The sequence below is a fragment of the Clupea harengus genome, chromosome 4 (genome assembly GCF_900700415.2).
Source record: "Clupea harengus chromosome 4, Ch_v2.0.2, whole genome shotgun sequence".
Taxonomy (NCBI): Eukaryota; Metazoa; Chordata; class Actinopteri; order Clupeiformes; family Clupeidae; genus Clupea; species Clupea harengus.
The window spans coordinates 8,628,418-8,642,346 of record NC_045155.1 but is presented as its reverse complement, the minus strand read 5'-3'; the positions used below and the strand labels follow the sequence as shown (position 1 = coordinate 8,642,346).

Sequence of the window (13,929 nt, the reverse complement as noted above, 5' to 3'; positions counted from 1 at the left end):
TAGTAGCTAGGCAACACATTAATTCAAAACAAAACATACACATACAAGCACACTTTACAGAACATGGTTTACCTTCATACAAAAAAATTAAAAGTGCTTCATTGTAGAGAGTCTTTACAAAATCACCTCTGAAGTCAAATACAACAAATCAAAACAGTGCAAAACAGTTTAGGGGCAAGTTATGACAGATGTCAAACTCATGTACTCATGTACACATACACACATTCACACACACACACACACACACACACACACACACACACACACACACACACACACACACACACACAAACAAACACTTTTTCATCCACAAACTGCATGCACGCACGCACACATACATACAAATACTCAAAGTCCATGTCATTATGGAATGATTATGGTGCAGTAATCAAAAAAGACTCATCTAAAAGTCTAACAGAGGGCCATTATGTTCAGGGAATGATATTGATAAAAAGGACACTGGTTGATTTTAGTGCTGAATATGGCATAATAATATTGAAATAGTCAATAGTGGTGTTGCATCTCAAAAACACATTTTTTTCTCAGAATTCCAGTGATACTGGCTTATGCGTGGGCTAGCTTTGACAAACTGATGGATTCCACTAGTACCACCTCTTGAATTTTTTGACTCTTGAGTAGGAGGAGCGTGACAGCGTGGTGGAGCGTGATGATTGGACACGGCGTGAGGAGCGGGAAGAGCACTGGTTCCTGGAGCATGACCCCCCGTAGCTTGACGGACAGGCAGAGCATGGCTTGCCTCTCTTGTAGGGCGCTTCTCCCACCCAGTTCCCTCTGTTGGAGAAATACAGAATCACATGAATATATATGTGTCAATGTATCCACCCCTTTAGCATCGCTCTAGCAACCGCCCCCGTGGAGAAACCCTAGTGTACATGGTGTAAATAAGGGGGCTTCTATCTGAAATATATACATGTATATACTCCTGGGAACCAAGAAAAATGAATTAACAGAATAGCTCAGCTAAGAGAGTATGCATGAAAAACAAATGTCAACTACAGAGGGCACAAGTCTATGGGTTGGTTCTCAGGAGGATACATGTAGGGAGTGGAACAGTGGTTAGCGTCACTGCTTTCTAAGATTCCCGACCACTGCAATGTGTCACTGTAAGTTGCTTTGGATAAAAACGTCTGCTAAATACCTGACCTTTACCTGTATATATCTGCATATACAAATATACAAATGCTACAGCTCAATTGGCTAATATTGGGATCTTTGAAAGCTGTATAAACATATCAAGAGGATCATTACAAACATGGACAGGAAATACTACAAGATAAACACACAAAAAAAAAGTATGATGTCCTAATAATGTCTTGAGTGAGAAGTGATTTACAATTTGTCTTCGTTAAATGTTGATAATTATTCAAGCGAAGGCCTAGACTGACTTGGAATGAGACTGTATATGGATAGCAGTTGTAGTGAACTGCCCTTGTATCTGATTTATACTTCAGTTTAATACTGCCTAATAAGCACACAGAAGTACTTACTTTATAGAGTAGTTGCACACTAGTAAGACAGCTTGTTTCCAGGTGCTGCCAAATACATACATGTTGGAACATTTGTTGATGGCACAACCCATTCTGTTGGTGCTAGCCCACACCATCTAGGAGAGAAAAAAACGGTCACATACTAAGGCGAGACAACAATGTGAGGGAGGTGCTGTGTGTGGGATTATATTTCTGTGTGTCTGAGTCAGCGGTGACTTCATGATCTGGCCGCAGCTTAATAAGCTGCATTCTCTTCTCTCTCCTCTGCTCACCCATCACACCGTTTATTTTTTCTTGCATTGTGTTTTAGATATGTACTCTATAAACTCGCTCTGTCTGTGTGTGTGTGTGTGTGTGTGTGTGTGTGTGTGTGTGTGTGTGTGTGTGTGTGTGTGTGTGTGTGTGTGTGTGTGTGTGTGTGAGAGTGTATTCACCTGTGTGTATACAAACTTGACAGGTGCACCCACCTGGTTTGTATGTATATTTGCATGTATATTCGTGTGAATGTGTGTGCAGGTAAAGGTCTACATGACAGACACACCTGTGTGTAGTGCGAGCAGACGGCACCACTGCAGCGGGTTGGGTAGGAGAAGGCACGCTTCTCATCATGCCAGGAGCGGACCAGATCAATGACAGAACGATACCTGCCCAAACAGAACCGGATCAGCACCACAACACCTCAGCTCTCTACAGCTACGTCACCGTATCAGTTCAAAAAGTATGTCGTGACACCCATGTTGGAGATTGAACTGCCAGTTTTCTTTTCTCACATTTGTTTACATTCTATTTTTCTTCACAATGGACATTGTGTGTTTTTGGGCCCTTCAGTGTAAGCTAAGTAAATGTTTCACCCCACAAAACAATCACATTGTCCATTTCACTGAGCTTTTGACAGTTTCTTTGTTAGCTTTCTTTTTCCACTGTTACCTAGTTTACCTAAAGGGATGGTAGCTCCCTTAAGTGTTTTTTTCTCCAAGTTTTTAAAATTCTTTCTTTACAGTGCAGAGTTTACAAACTGTGTATGCTGATGGCATTTCTCCCTTTAGCTGTAGCAGTGCCCCCAGACCCTTTCCTCACCCGCCAGAGTTGATTGACAGGTTCTGGCCTGTGTATTTCATGAGGTGGGGAGGCCCGTGGTCCCAGATGCAGCGAGATGCCCAGGACTCAGCTGACTTGGCCAACCTCTCATCCCAGACCTAAACACACACACACATCAACACACAAGCCCATATACACACTCAACTTCAGGATAAATGACGATTGATAGTGATGATTGTCCATCATTATTCAGAGAACTATATGAATTCTAAATTCTCTTTTCTCCTACTCCAAATCCCAGCTGGATTGAACCAAACCCACACACACACCCTGCTGCCTTACCATGACCTCCATGTTGGCTGCGGTTGGGGAGACTTGAGAGCGCACACGGTTGTGGTACTCCACCAGGGCGCCCATATCGCGGCTGGAGATGGCCCGCCGGTGCCGCACAAGTGGCAGAGTGGCATCACCATCTTCTGTTGCGGTGCTCTCCTCAGCACCCGTCGCGTTATCCATTCGTCGATCAGATTGCAGTCTTCCCTGTCTGTCAAGCCCTCGTCCAAACACAGCCTCCGGTAGACTTAACAGGAAAGTGTTGTTTGTTGGCAGAGCAGCGGTTCTCATGTATGTGGTCGCCCACAAGATGGCAGCAAAGAGGAGGCGTGAGAAAGGGCCTTGCATGACTCACGTCCACAGCAGGAGAGCCACACTCCTCACAGAAGAGTACTCGCACCAGAGGTGGGGCTGAGCTGAATGGGAGACAGCCAGGTCAGAGAGGAGAGATGGAAAAGAGAAAATTCTGTGTGTGTGTGTGAGAGTGTGTGATTTTGTGTGTTTATGCAAGTGTATGTGTGTGTGTGTGTGTGTGTGTGTGTGTGTGTGTGTTTGTGTGTGTCAGTGTGCGATTTTATGTGTTTATGGGAGTGTGTGTGTGTGTGTGTGTGTGTGTGTGTGTGTGTGTGTGTGTGTGTGTGAGAGAGAGTGTGTGTGTGTGTGTGTGTGTGTGTGTGTGTGTGTGTGTGTGTGTGTGTGAGTGTGTAACTGTAGAACTTTTGGGGTCAAGAACGAGTTTATTTGTGTTCTGGTTTTCTTTGCCGTAAAGGGATCACACATTGAACATTAGAAACTATAACCATTTTGAAATTAGATCCATTTTCCTACTGCTCTGCTAAACTTAAATTAGCAATCACAGTTATTTCATAAAACTACTAAATGCATATAAAAAACAGATTCAATATCCATTTTACAAAAAACTTCAAACAATGAAGGCATGGTAGCTTTAAACAGATTTATGATTACTTAAACAGTAAAGGCACAATAGAATCCATGTTCAAGCAGAAAGACATAATAAGTCAAAATATTACAGTATTCCATTTCAAAAGAATAATCTAAGAAAGTGAAAATCAAGTAAGTATTCTCAAGGTGTAACTTCTGACTGAAATCATCTGAAGTGCACAAACGAAGCAATTATCAATTAACGACCAATTAAATACATTAGGGACACAATGGAGAATGGAGAATCAATTCTATAGTCTCAGTTAACAAACATGAATACTCTCCACCCTACGTCACATTCAAAAGGCAGGGGATATTCCTAGTGATCACTAGTTGATTAACATTACACCAAAACTAAACTAAAGCTTGACTCTGAACAGAGAGAAAGGAAGAAAGTGAGTGGGAAAAGGAGAGAGACAGCGGCACATACCTTCATCAGCAGTGTGAGTTTTAGCCTGGCAGAGCAGCAGAGATCCTCACTTAAACACTGACCTCTGCAAATAACCCCTCTGACATCTGTGTTAGACAGCTTTAACGGGGCCAAGCCTCACTGCCTATCTGACGCACAAACGCTCCTCTCTCTTCTCTCTTTCTCTTGTCCAAGCACTCCTCTCTCTTCTCTCTTTCCCTTGTCCAAGCACTGCTGTCTTTCTCCTCTCTCTTCTCTCTTTCTCTTGTCCAAGCACTCCTCTCTCTTCTCTCTTTCCCTTGTCCTAGCACTGCTGTCTTTCTCCTCTCTTTTCCCTCCTGCTGTGGAGATGCTTCTCAGTTCAGTGGATGATTTAGGTGGCCTGTCCTCCCTCCCTTCCTCTCTTCTTCTCTTGCTCTGCCTTTCTCACTGAGTGTTCTTCTCCCTCTGTTCATCTCTCTCTCTCCCTCTTCTCACCACATACATCACCCACTACACACACAGCCCTCTCCCTGAGGAAAGCCACAAACATGAAACTCATCCAAAGACCAATAATAAGCATAACACAACCACGCAATCAGCATAACACATCCGTTGTTCCACATCTTGTACTATTTCCAGATCTGTTCCTTCTACATACCAAAATGGAGTGATAACACGTCACATTCTATTCACATTCACCAACATTCTATTCTCATGTCTGGATGTTGTTAGCCTTGGCCTAGACAATCTTTAGATGAATGGTTGGTTGAGCTGTGGTAGAACCCATTGTCCACCATGTACATCAACACACACACACAGTTTTTTTTTGCTGGGGCCTCCATCCAGGAAGCACAGAATGTGGCATGAATGCAATCAAGCTAAATAAATGATAATAATAACAATAGAAATAATAAAAGTTCAAGTATTTATGGATTTCTAACCAGCTTTTATCATTTATCTTAGTGTGCTTATCTCTGCTTAAAACCGCTTTAAAAGAGAATAATTTTATTCTAACCATAAATCACTCAGGACACTATTGACAGTAGTGTCAATGTTAGACACACCAGGCAATCAAATTGTTCAATTACTATATGGCGGGAGTAATCTACCAGAGACGTCATTGACCCAAGGCTCATACTGCAGGCCTAACTACATACTGTATTTATGCTCTGGTCTTGTTGGTTTGTTGCTGTAACTTGACAGTACTTCTGTCAACCTGAAAATAACAGGGTAAGTAATTCACTTTGCTGAGGTAGTTCTGCTCGCCCAAAACATGTTTTGCTGCTGTTGTCCAATAAACGATTAAATTAATGTATTTCGTCCCGTTATTGCTTTGACAATGAAGATGCTAGAAAAGTGTAATGCCATAATGCTAAATTCATTTCTCCGGGGACGATATCCCCAAAATACTACCTAGGCCATGGGCCGGCCCTGTACACACACACACAAACACACACACACACACGCACACACGCACACGCACACACGCACACACACACACACACACACACACACACACACACACACACACACACACACAGACAGACAGAGCGAGTTTACAGAGTACATATCTAAAACACAATACAAGAAATAATAAACGGTGTGATGGGTGAGCAGAGGAGAGAGAAGAGAATGCAGCTTATTAAGCTGCGGCCAGATCATGAAGTCACCGCTGACTCAGTGCTCTGCTCCAGCTGTTCCAAATTCCAGGAAGACACTCCAGTACGAGGCCATGTGTAACATCCCGACCCCCCACGCCATTGGGCAGCGCCAAGGCAAACAGCCCCGGCTGACACAGGGCAGCCATCGGGTTCAACGGGAGCACTGGGCAGCGGTTAGCACAGCGCTGAAGTTAGCACAGCGCTGTGCTAGATAATGACACTGAGATGGCACCTATAAACACTTAATAAAGAACATCCATAATAACCAAGTCAATTGAATTTGATGTTTAACATGTCTGTTTGTGCTTTCATATAGAGATGTAGAATATAAGTTAAAAGCAAGCTTACTTCATGCTGAGAGGCTTTACGTTTTAGCAGACTAATTTCATGTTGAGAATTGCCAGTACAGTCAGAACTGTATTGCTGTTCTTCATCACAGTCTAAGTGATAGTTAGTGTCAGAGCGTAATCTATCATCAGGGCTGCTGAGGAGACATGGGATTGGGTGGACTCAGTAACAGTCACTACGCCACGTCACGTTACTGGCATGAGCAAACCTGAGGACTTCATATGGATGTAATACAAACTCCTTCTGACCAGCAGGCGACTTACAACAGTAACTCCAGTGTCGTAAATCCCCCTGTATTCACAGACACAGCAAAAAGAACAGAACACTCCTCTCCGTCCCTGACCATGACGGACGGTTCACTTGGTCCCCGGGCGCTGAAAAGCTGCCCACTGCTCCTGGGGGGTCCTGGAGGAAGGACAGTCCGGGACGGGAAAAAGCAGAGCGTGAATTCACAGCGACCTCAGGCCTGCGTGTGCGTGTGTCCTGTGTCGCCTTCATATATCCATGTGTGTGTTGCAGTGTGCACTGAAGTCAGCCTTGTTTGTTGTTTGTTGACAGTATACAGTCTTTTGGAATCATGTTTTGGAGCAGTTTTGTATTGAGTGACAGCTCAAAAACAACACATCTGTGGCCTGGAGACACTTGGTGAAGACAGCTGCTGAGGTGAGGTGGCTGTGCTAGCTTGAAAACCAGTCAACCGGAAAACTGTACCGCGTGCCCAACACTATTTTACTAAGAGCAAGGGTAATAATTCATGTCAGCATGATATTGTTGGCAGCGGTAACACATACTCTATATAAGCCTGAATGCACAAGTATGTGGCGGAGGCCTGGTGAGTGTGTCTAACCACTTGGCTTAGTGAATTCTATGTGTTTGCTTTATGTGGGTGAGCCGTGCATGGAGGGCGTCTGTGCCAGGCCTGATGCCAGCTCTGTGTGAGGGGCCCACAGCCCCCAGACTGGCAGCCCGGCCCACAAACCAGACACAATCTGCACTAGGATCTCAGAGAACTCTTCATATAACTGTGTCACTTTTTCACATATACGATTGTGAAGCATCTTTACTTCTTTACAGGTGAAAACTTGATGCTAACAAAAAATATATATATATATCCAAAGCATTGTCTGCATGGTTGCATGTTGGGTTTTTTTCTCATTTGAAAGAAAATGTCCTCACAAGGTCGTTTCATGGATGTTAATATAATTTGGCGAGTCACAGCCACAGTGCATGTGGCAAAGAGTTGGGGTTGGGCTGTGACTGCCTTCATGCCTCACTCTGTAGGCAGTTACCCTGAGACTCTGGGCCAGACCCACACAAGATCCGCTCCTGAGTCAGCTGCTGTCAGGGTCTGGGACTGCAGGACCTCTGGGCAGAGCACAAACCCACGCCAACAGCCACCCAGACAGGAGTGGAGAGAGGCAGAGGAGATGGGAGCTGAGCTCCTGAGCTCTGGTGGTTTCTGGTGACGGATGCGTCCCTCAGCAGCCCTCCACTCTGATGAGCTGGAGGAGTCCTGACACGGAGCTGCGGTTGGCGTGTGAGTGTGTGTGTGTGTGTGTGTGTGTGTGTGTGTGTGTGTGTGTGTGTGTGTGTGTGTGTGTGTGTGTGTGTGTGTGTGTGTGTGTGTGAGTGTTTGAGTTGTTGAGTACAGCATGCAAGTGTTAGGGATGGAGGTTGTGGTTGTGATGACATGAAGGAAAACACAAGTGCTTTGATAGCCAGCCAGGTTGTAGGCAGATCCAGTTGGTCTCACTCACAGACCAAAGACTGGCTTCCAAGTATCTGCATTCTCTCCCTAAACCTACTTTGGACAGGCAGCACAGATGAGGGTCCAGATCCTGTTTGAGACCACCGGAGGATGAGCTAAAGTGGAGGGCATTTGGAAGCATGGCAGGAACAGATGTTAAGATACGTTTGACTGCTAGCAGAGGAAGCCAATGTTCTGACTGATTACAGAGAAAAGCTGGATGTGGAAGAAAAAAGGTTAATCATGTTTTGTCTACATACAATATCAACAATGATGCCTTTCTTTGATTCTCTAAAATATCTATCTACACACACTCTTGCTGTTGTCTTATTTTCCCTAAGTTAAGTACTTTGAGGTGCATTTTGCATGAGGGATGCAACAGATTTAAAGTTAATAAAAGCGTAATGCCTACTCTCTGTATGCAACACACATAATCAAACAGAACAAGAAGTTGCACTGACACAGACAATGACACAGTGAGTGAAGCACACATACTCACAGAGTTACTCAGAGATATCAAGGCATAGCTTTGGGTTCCCTGTCAGACTGTGATTTAGTGCCAGCCACTGAGATGGAGTCTTCACTAAAGAGACCACAGAGGCTGGGAGGTCAAACCCAGACCACACCCAGGCCAAGGGTCATAGGTCAACTCACAGGTCTCTGCAGTGGACTATAAGTCTTTCTGCTTGAGTGATTTGTGACTAGTCTAAGAAAAAAATTGCGAAGGATGATATACAGATCTGGAAAAATGAAGAGACCACCGCAAAATTATCAGTTTCTCTGGTGTTACTATTTATAGGTATGTGTTTGAGTTAAATGAACATTTTTGTTTTATTCTATAGACTACTGAACACATTTCTCCCAAATTCCAAATATACATATTGTCATTTTAGAGCATGTATTTGCAGAACATGACAACTGGTCAAAATAACCAAAATATGCTGTGTTTTCAGACCTCAGACAAGTTCATATTTATTTTTAAACAACACAACACTAATGTCTTAATTTTAAGTTCAGAAATCAATATTTGATGGAATAACCCTGATTTTCAATCACAGCTTTAATGGGCCTTGGCATGCTCTCCATGCTTGCCAGGCTTTCACATTGCTGTTGGATGACTTTATGCCACTCCTGGCGAAAAAAAACTTAAGCAGCTCAGCTTCGTTTGATTACTTGTGAACATCCATCCTCTTGATTACATTCCAGATGTTTTCAAAGGGCTTCAGGTCTGGAGATTGGGCTGGCTATGACAGGGTCTTGATCTGTTGGTCCTCCATCCACATCTTGATTGACCTGGCTGTGTGGCATTGTCCTGCTGGAAAAAAACGATCCTTAGGGTTGGAGAACATGTTCAGAGCAAAAGGAAGCAAGTTTTCTTCATGGATAACCCCCAAATCATCACCGATCCTCCACCAATTTTCAGCTTTGCCGAACACCATCATCAAATGGTTAGACTGAGAACTGGAGAGGCCATAGTGAAACCATAGTGTCTCATACCCATAAAATGTGGTGGAGGATCGGTGATGATCTGTGGTGCTTCTATATGTTTGTCTAGCATGATGACATCAGTCAGCATCAGGCCTGCAGTGTTCGTCAGTTTTCCATATAGAACAGGCAAGCTGTACGCTATTGGAGTAGCACAATGAGCCCTTCTGTAGCCAAGTGTTTATATTAAGCAGGAAGCATGCCCATGTCAGTTCTGTCACCTAGTTAATAGTTTTGTCATCATACATCAAAAGAGATGAAAGATGAAAAAGAACAAAGTAAACACAATCACCTTGAGAGTGAGTAAGACAGGAGGCTCAAGATCCAATGGAGAGACATGTTATAAGGTTAAGTCACTCTGTACATGGGGCTTTAGTAGCCACCCCTCCCCCTCCCCCTCCCCCCTCCTCCCCCTAAAAAGAAAAAAATTGCAAGAGATGATTGCTGCCAAAGTCTGTACAAAGAAACCTGTTAAAATCTGTTTTCTTCCAGGAATGAGCAACACTGCCGGCTGCTCGCTTCCCATGCTTGGTTGCCATGCTTGGCTGCCAACAGCTTTAAGACTGCTCTCTTTTAGCAGAATAAAAGCTGAAGCATGACTTTCACCACTTTCGAAACCTCATGTTGAGGTTGAGAGAAACCTGGCCCAAGACAGCAAGAGCATGTCCAGTTGCTCACACACTCCTATAAGAAAGTCACTTGGCTTGGCATTGGCTTTTCATATGTTGTTTTTTGTCATTGTGTCCTCACATCAAGTGGAGCAGATCTACACACTACAACAACTGCAGCTGCATGAACTTAGATCTTGTGTGAACTGAGAATTGGGTTGACAGAGACAGTGACACAGAGAGAGAAGGGTGTAGTTGGGCATCCTGCCCAGCGAGAGAGGGAGAGAGAGAGAGAGAGAGAGAGAGAGAGAGGCTCACGGACGTCGCTCAGATAAATGCCAGGCTCCCGCTGCTTCCTCGGCTGCTTTGCAGCTATTGTCTTCCACGATGGTGGAGGCCAAACTTTGCTTTGGCGCCCAGAAAACAAATTTGCCATGAGCAGCGGCTTCCCGCAGGGCTGTCCTGTGCCACTAGCTTACGGGAACCACAGGAACTGCTGAGTCGCTGTGTTCTGGAATTTTACAGTACCGACACACATGCACGCACACCCATACAAGGAGTTACAAATGTACACACACAGTCACAGACACACACACACACACACACACACACACACACACACACACACACACACACACACACAAAAACACTCTAACAGCAAGTTCCTCTCATATAACCTCTGACATTTCAAAATAATTGCAGTGTTTTAAATTTTTTAGAATCAAATATTTCAGTGACAGCCTGTTAAGTTTATCGTCTCTTAGAAATTAAAATGCTAAAAATACATGGAATTTATAATTACAGGATGAAATTCACTCGCTAACCAACAGTGACTGGTAAAATCTATCACTGTTCATCTATTCTTGTATCTTTCTGTCTGATGAGCAGAGAGCACAGAGTACTGTTCCTCTGATTCAGGTAGACAGTAGACTGTGTGTGTTCCTGCAGCTCCGCAGGTGACTGAGTTTAACTGAGCGTTTTACAGCGGACAGCCGCGGGACGGAGCATAGGAGTACTATTGTCTGGCCACTGGTGTGAGGAGGAGTGGACCAGTCCCCAGAGACAGCTGAACTGGGTCAAGCTTGAGAGGATGTGCTCCAGACGGCCCTGCCAGAGGCAAACCATCCTCACATGAAATCACTGTCTGTCCCTCCGCCGACACACACACCATGACCTGGCACCACCGGGCTGTTACTGAACGGTCTCCTTTTGGCCTGCTGTTGGCCCGCGGGGATCATAAAACAATCGCCAGTCAGAAACTGAAAAAGGTTTTTTTTTTCTCCCCAAGCCTTGGTGACCGCTGGGGTCAGAGAGGTCGCCTGGCTTCCTGGGCTGAGGTGCGCAGGAGGGGCTGCAGCAGAGGACTCAACTTCTCCAGGCCCCCTCGCAGCCGGCCCTCAGCCCACAGGAAAAACATCAGTGTCTGAATCCCTGCTGCGTTGGCTCACAGTTTTGCGTGCCCAAAAGGAAGTAAATGGGGTCTGATTGTCGAGCCACTCTGATAAGGATTGCTGTGGCGCAGAGCCCGGGACTGGACAGCTTACTGCTCTCCTCAGTTCTTTCTGCCTGAGTATAATTAGAGTTTAATAGTATTCTGGAATGTTCCAATCCTTCTGTTACTGATCAGCACCACTGAGGCTGACCTGACCTGAGACTGGCCTCTAGTTCTAAGAGAAGTAGATGCCCATGTAGGTCATCATCAGACAACTACTGCGATTTTACTGCCAGCCGAGTCAGTAGGACTATTTTACATACCTTATTCGGTGTGCAATAATGCCTACTGGTGTCTTACAAGATATGCACAAACATACAAATACCATGCTTGCCAAAAGGTTCTTAAACACACATTTGCACCCAGCACACATTAACACAGACACACAACAATGTTGTGGACTGACATAAAGAACATGTTCCCTGGCGTGTCAGTGTCGGTGACATTATTGCGACCATGGAGTATGTCTAGTGTTCTCATTCCACGGTCTGGTGCATGTACAGCACATGCTGTAACAACATTACAGAGGAACTTACCACTGTTAATATAGACTATGTCCCAGTAAACCTGGCATGTAGTGGACTTTTCTCTAGACCTTCATTCACCCGCTGTAGATTTAATAAAGCAGATATACCCTTGCTCCCCTCAGACAGGACTCTAGCCGGCTGCCATCATCTCCAGCAGCAGTATTTCAGTTCACTGCAGGGTGTGTAGTCTGGACCAGCGACCAGGAGCGTGCTTAGAGCAGCGTGATCTGAACACACACTCCCTGGCCAAGCCAGAGTGCATCAAGGGCAAGGCTGTGGAGCTGCGTTAACACATACAGACACAGACACACACACATTCACACTCTTCCAGAGACACAAAACACACAATTCACTTACATAAACACACAGACATGCATGGCTGGTTCTTCTTCCAAAATCATTATTAGGCTTTCACTCTTGTTTCCCTGCTGGGTGATCATTACTCTAATTTTCCAGCTCTCCCATTCCACAGCATTCCTCGGCAGTCCAGCCACGCAATTGGCTGCTGCAAAAGTGACGCCCTGAAGCTCCCGCTCCTGCCATTAACACCCTGGGTGTGTGAGGTTCAACTGAGCCCACAAGAAACCACTCTGAACAAAGGCAATGGAGCTGTTTTTGCTCCTCCTCAAACTCTAAAATGATTTGGTGAGTACGTTTGAAACAGCAGAGGCACACAACTATAGACTACTGCAGCAGTCAAGCTGAATCAAGACTGGGGGAGTTGTCGATGTCAACACAAAAATGCTGTTTGCTACATCAGTCTACCAGCTGGTGGCTCCATCTTAATGACCCAACCATGACTTCTCACCTCTGACATGAACCTGTGGCTTCTCTCTCTGTCTCTCTCTCTCCTCCCCTGACCCTTTTAGGCTTTTAGGTCTTTCCTGTATTTCCTCTCCCTGTGTTTCTCATCTCTTTTTGTGTTTGACACTGTCTCCTGTACTATCTCTCCCTCTGAAAGTAGTTTTTGCTTTGGGCATTTCAGCAAGTGTGTCCATATGGCCTCATTCCAACAACACCTTACCTCACCTGAAAAGTTCACTGGGTTTTCAGTCTGTGCTATTGTTCACTTTGGGCAAGCTCCTTTAGTTACACATCTCAGAAAATGTGCTTTTTCCCTTTTGTTAACAGATCAAGGCAAATAGATGAATTCAGTGACACTTTCATTGAAAACCCATCAGTGAAGTTAATCACTTATCATGAACTTTTCAGTGGAGACTAACAAGATCCAAATTTGACAAGCCAGATGACGTGTTTGACTCTCTCCAGAATAGCACAGGCAGTGAGCTCTGTATTCTACGGACAGCTTGCAGCTGCTTGTACTGATGACCCAGGATATCTTGTGTGAACTGTCAGTTGGAATTTCAGTGTGTTTGACCTGAACGTGGAGACAAGCCTCTTTTCCTCTTTAATGAAAGTTTTCCACTGCACTTGTGATGATTTTGAATACGTTGAACAAACACAGTGCAAAATCGTATTGCATTAAACAATTAGACTGTTGAGTAAGATGACACTGAATGTTTTTAAGTGATAGCTGCATGTGCAAAAAAATATCTGAGCTGATTAAGAATAGCATTTTGGGAGCCAAAACAACCAATTCTCATAGGTGAGCTGTAGCCTCACAGACTCAAAAGAGTTTGTACATCAGAGCAAGTTACCAGAGCTCATATGGCACAAGCTGCCACCTACTGGTGAAAAGAACAAAGGGCAGGATAAATCCTGGGTGAAGTGAGCCCATCGCACAGCACACTGGGAAATAAAACAGAAACAGGATGGATCTAGTTTCAGGCCACACATGGACACTTGAGAAAGATCTGGCAAGTACTTACATTTAGCTAAATTGGGGGGC

The 13,929-nt window shown here is 44.6% G+C and overlaps 1 protein-coding gene and 1 long non-coding RNA gene across 2 annotated transcripts in view; both read right to left on the bottom strand.

Moving 5' to 3' along the window:
• r3hdml (R3H domain containing-like) overlaps nucleotides 1-4,467 on the bottom strand; it is a 4,567-nt gene extending 100 nt beyond the window's left edge. Inside the window, exons 1-6 of the mRNA XM_012834960.3 lie at nucleotides 4,252-4,467; nucleotides 2,889-3,295; nucleotides 2,586-2,704; nucleotides 2,050-2,152; nucleotides 1,509-1,624; nucleotides 1-792 (exon numbers count right to left, since the gene is read on the bottom strand). The exon at nucleotides 1-792 is cut by the window's left edge and continues 100 nt beyond it. Coding sequence (XP_012690414.2) covers nucleotides 603-792; nucleotides 1,509-1,624; nucleotides 2,050-2,152; nucleotides 2,586-2,704; nucleotides 2,889-3,227 — 867 coding nt within the window. The 5' untranslated portion in view covers nucleotides 3,228-3,295; nucleotides 4,252-4,467 and the 3' untranslated portion in view covers nucleotides 1-602. The remainder of the gene's footprint in view (nucleotides 793-1,508; nucleotides 1,625-2,049; nucleotides 2,153-2,585; nucleotides 2,705-2,888; nucleotides 3,296-4,251) is intronic.
• A 4,546-nt stretch (nucleotides 4,468-9,013) lies between these two features.
• LOC116220198 lies at nucleotides 9,014-12,627 on the bottom strand. The gene is made up of 2 exons (XR_004163485.1): nucleotides 12,438-12,627; nucleotides 9,014-9,280 (listed from the first exon to the last, which is right to left on the bottom strand). It is a non-coding gene; the product is annotated as an uncharacterized LOC116220198 (long non-coding RNA).
• Between the last annotated feature and the right edge of the window lie 1,302 nt (nucleotides 12,628-13,929).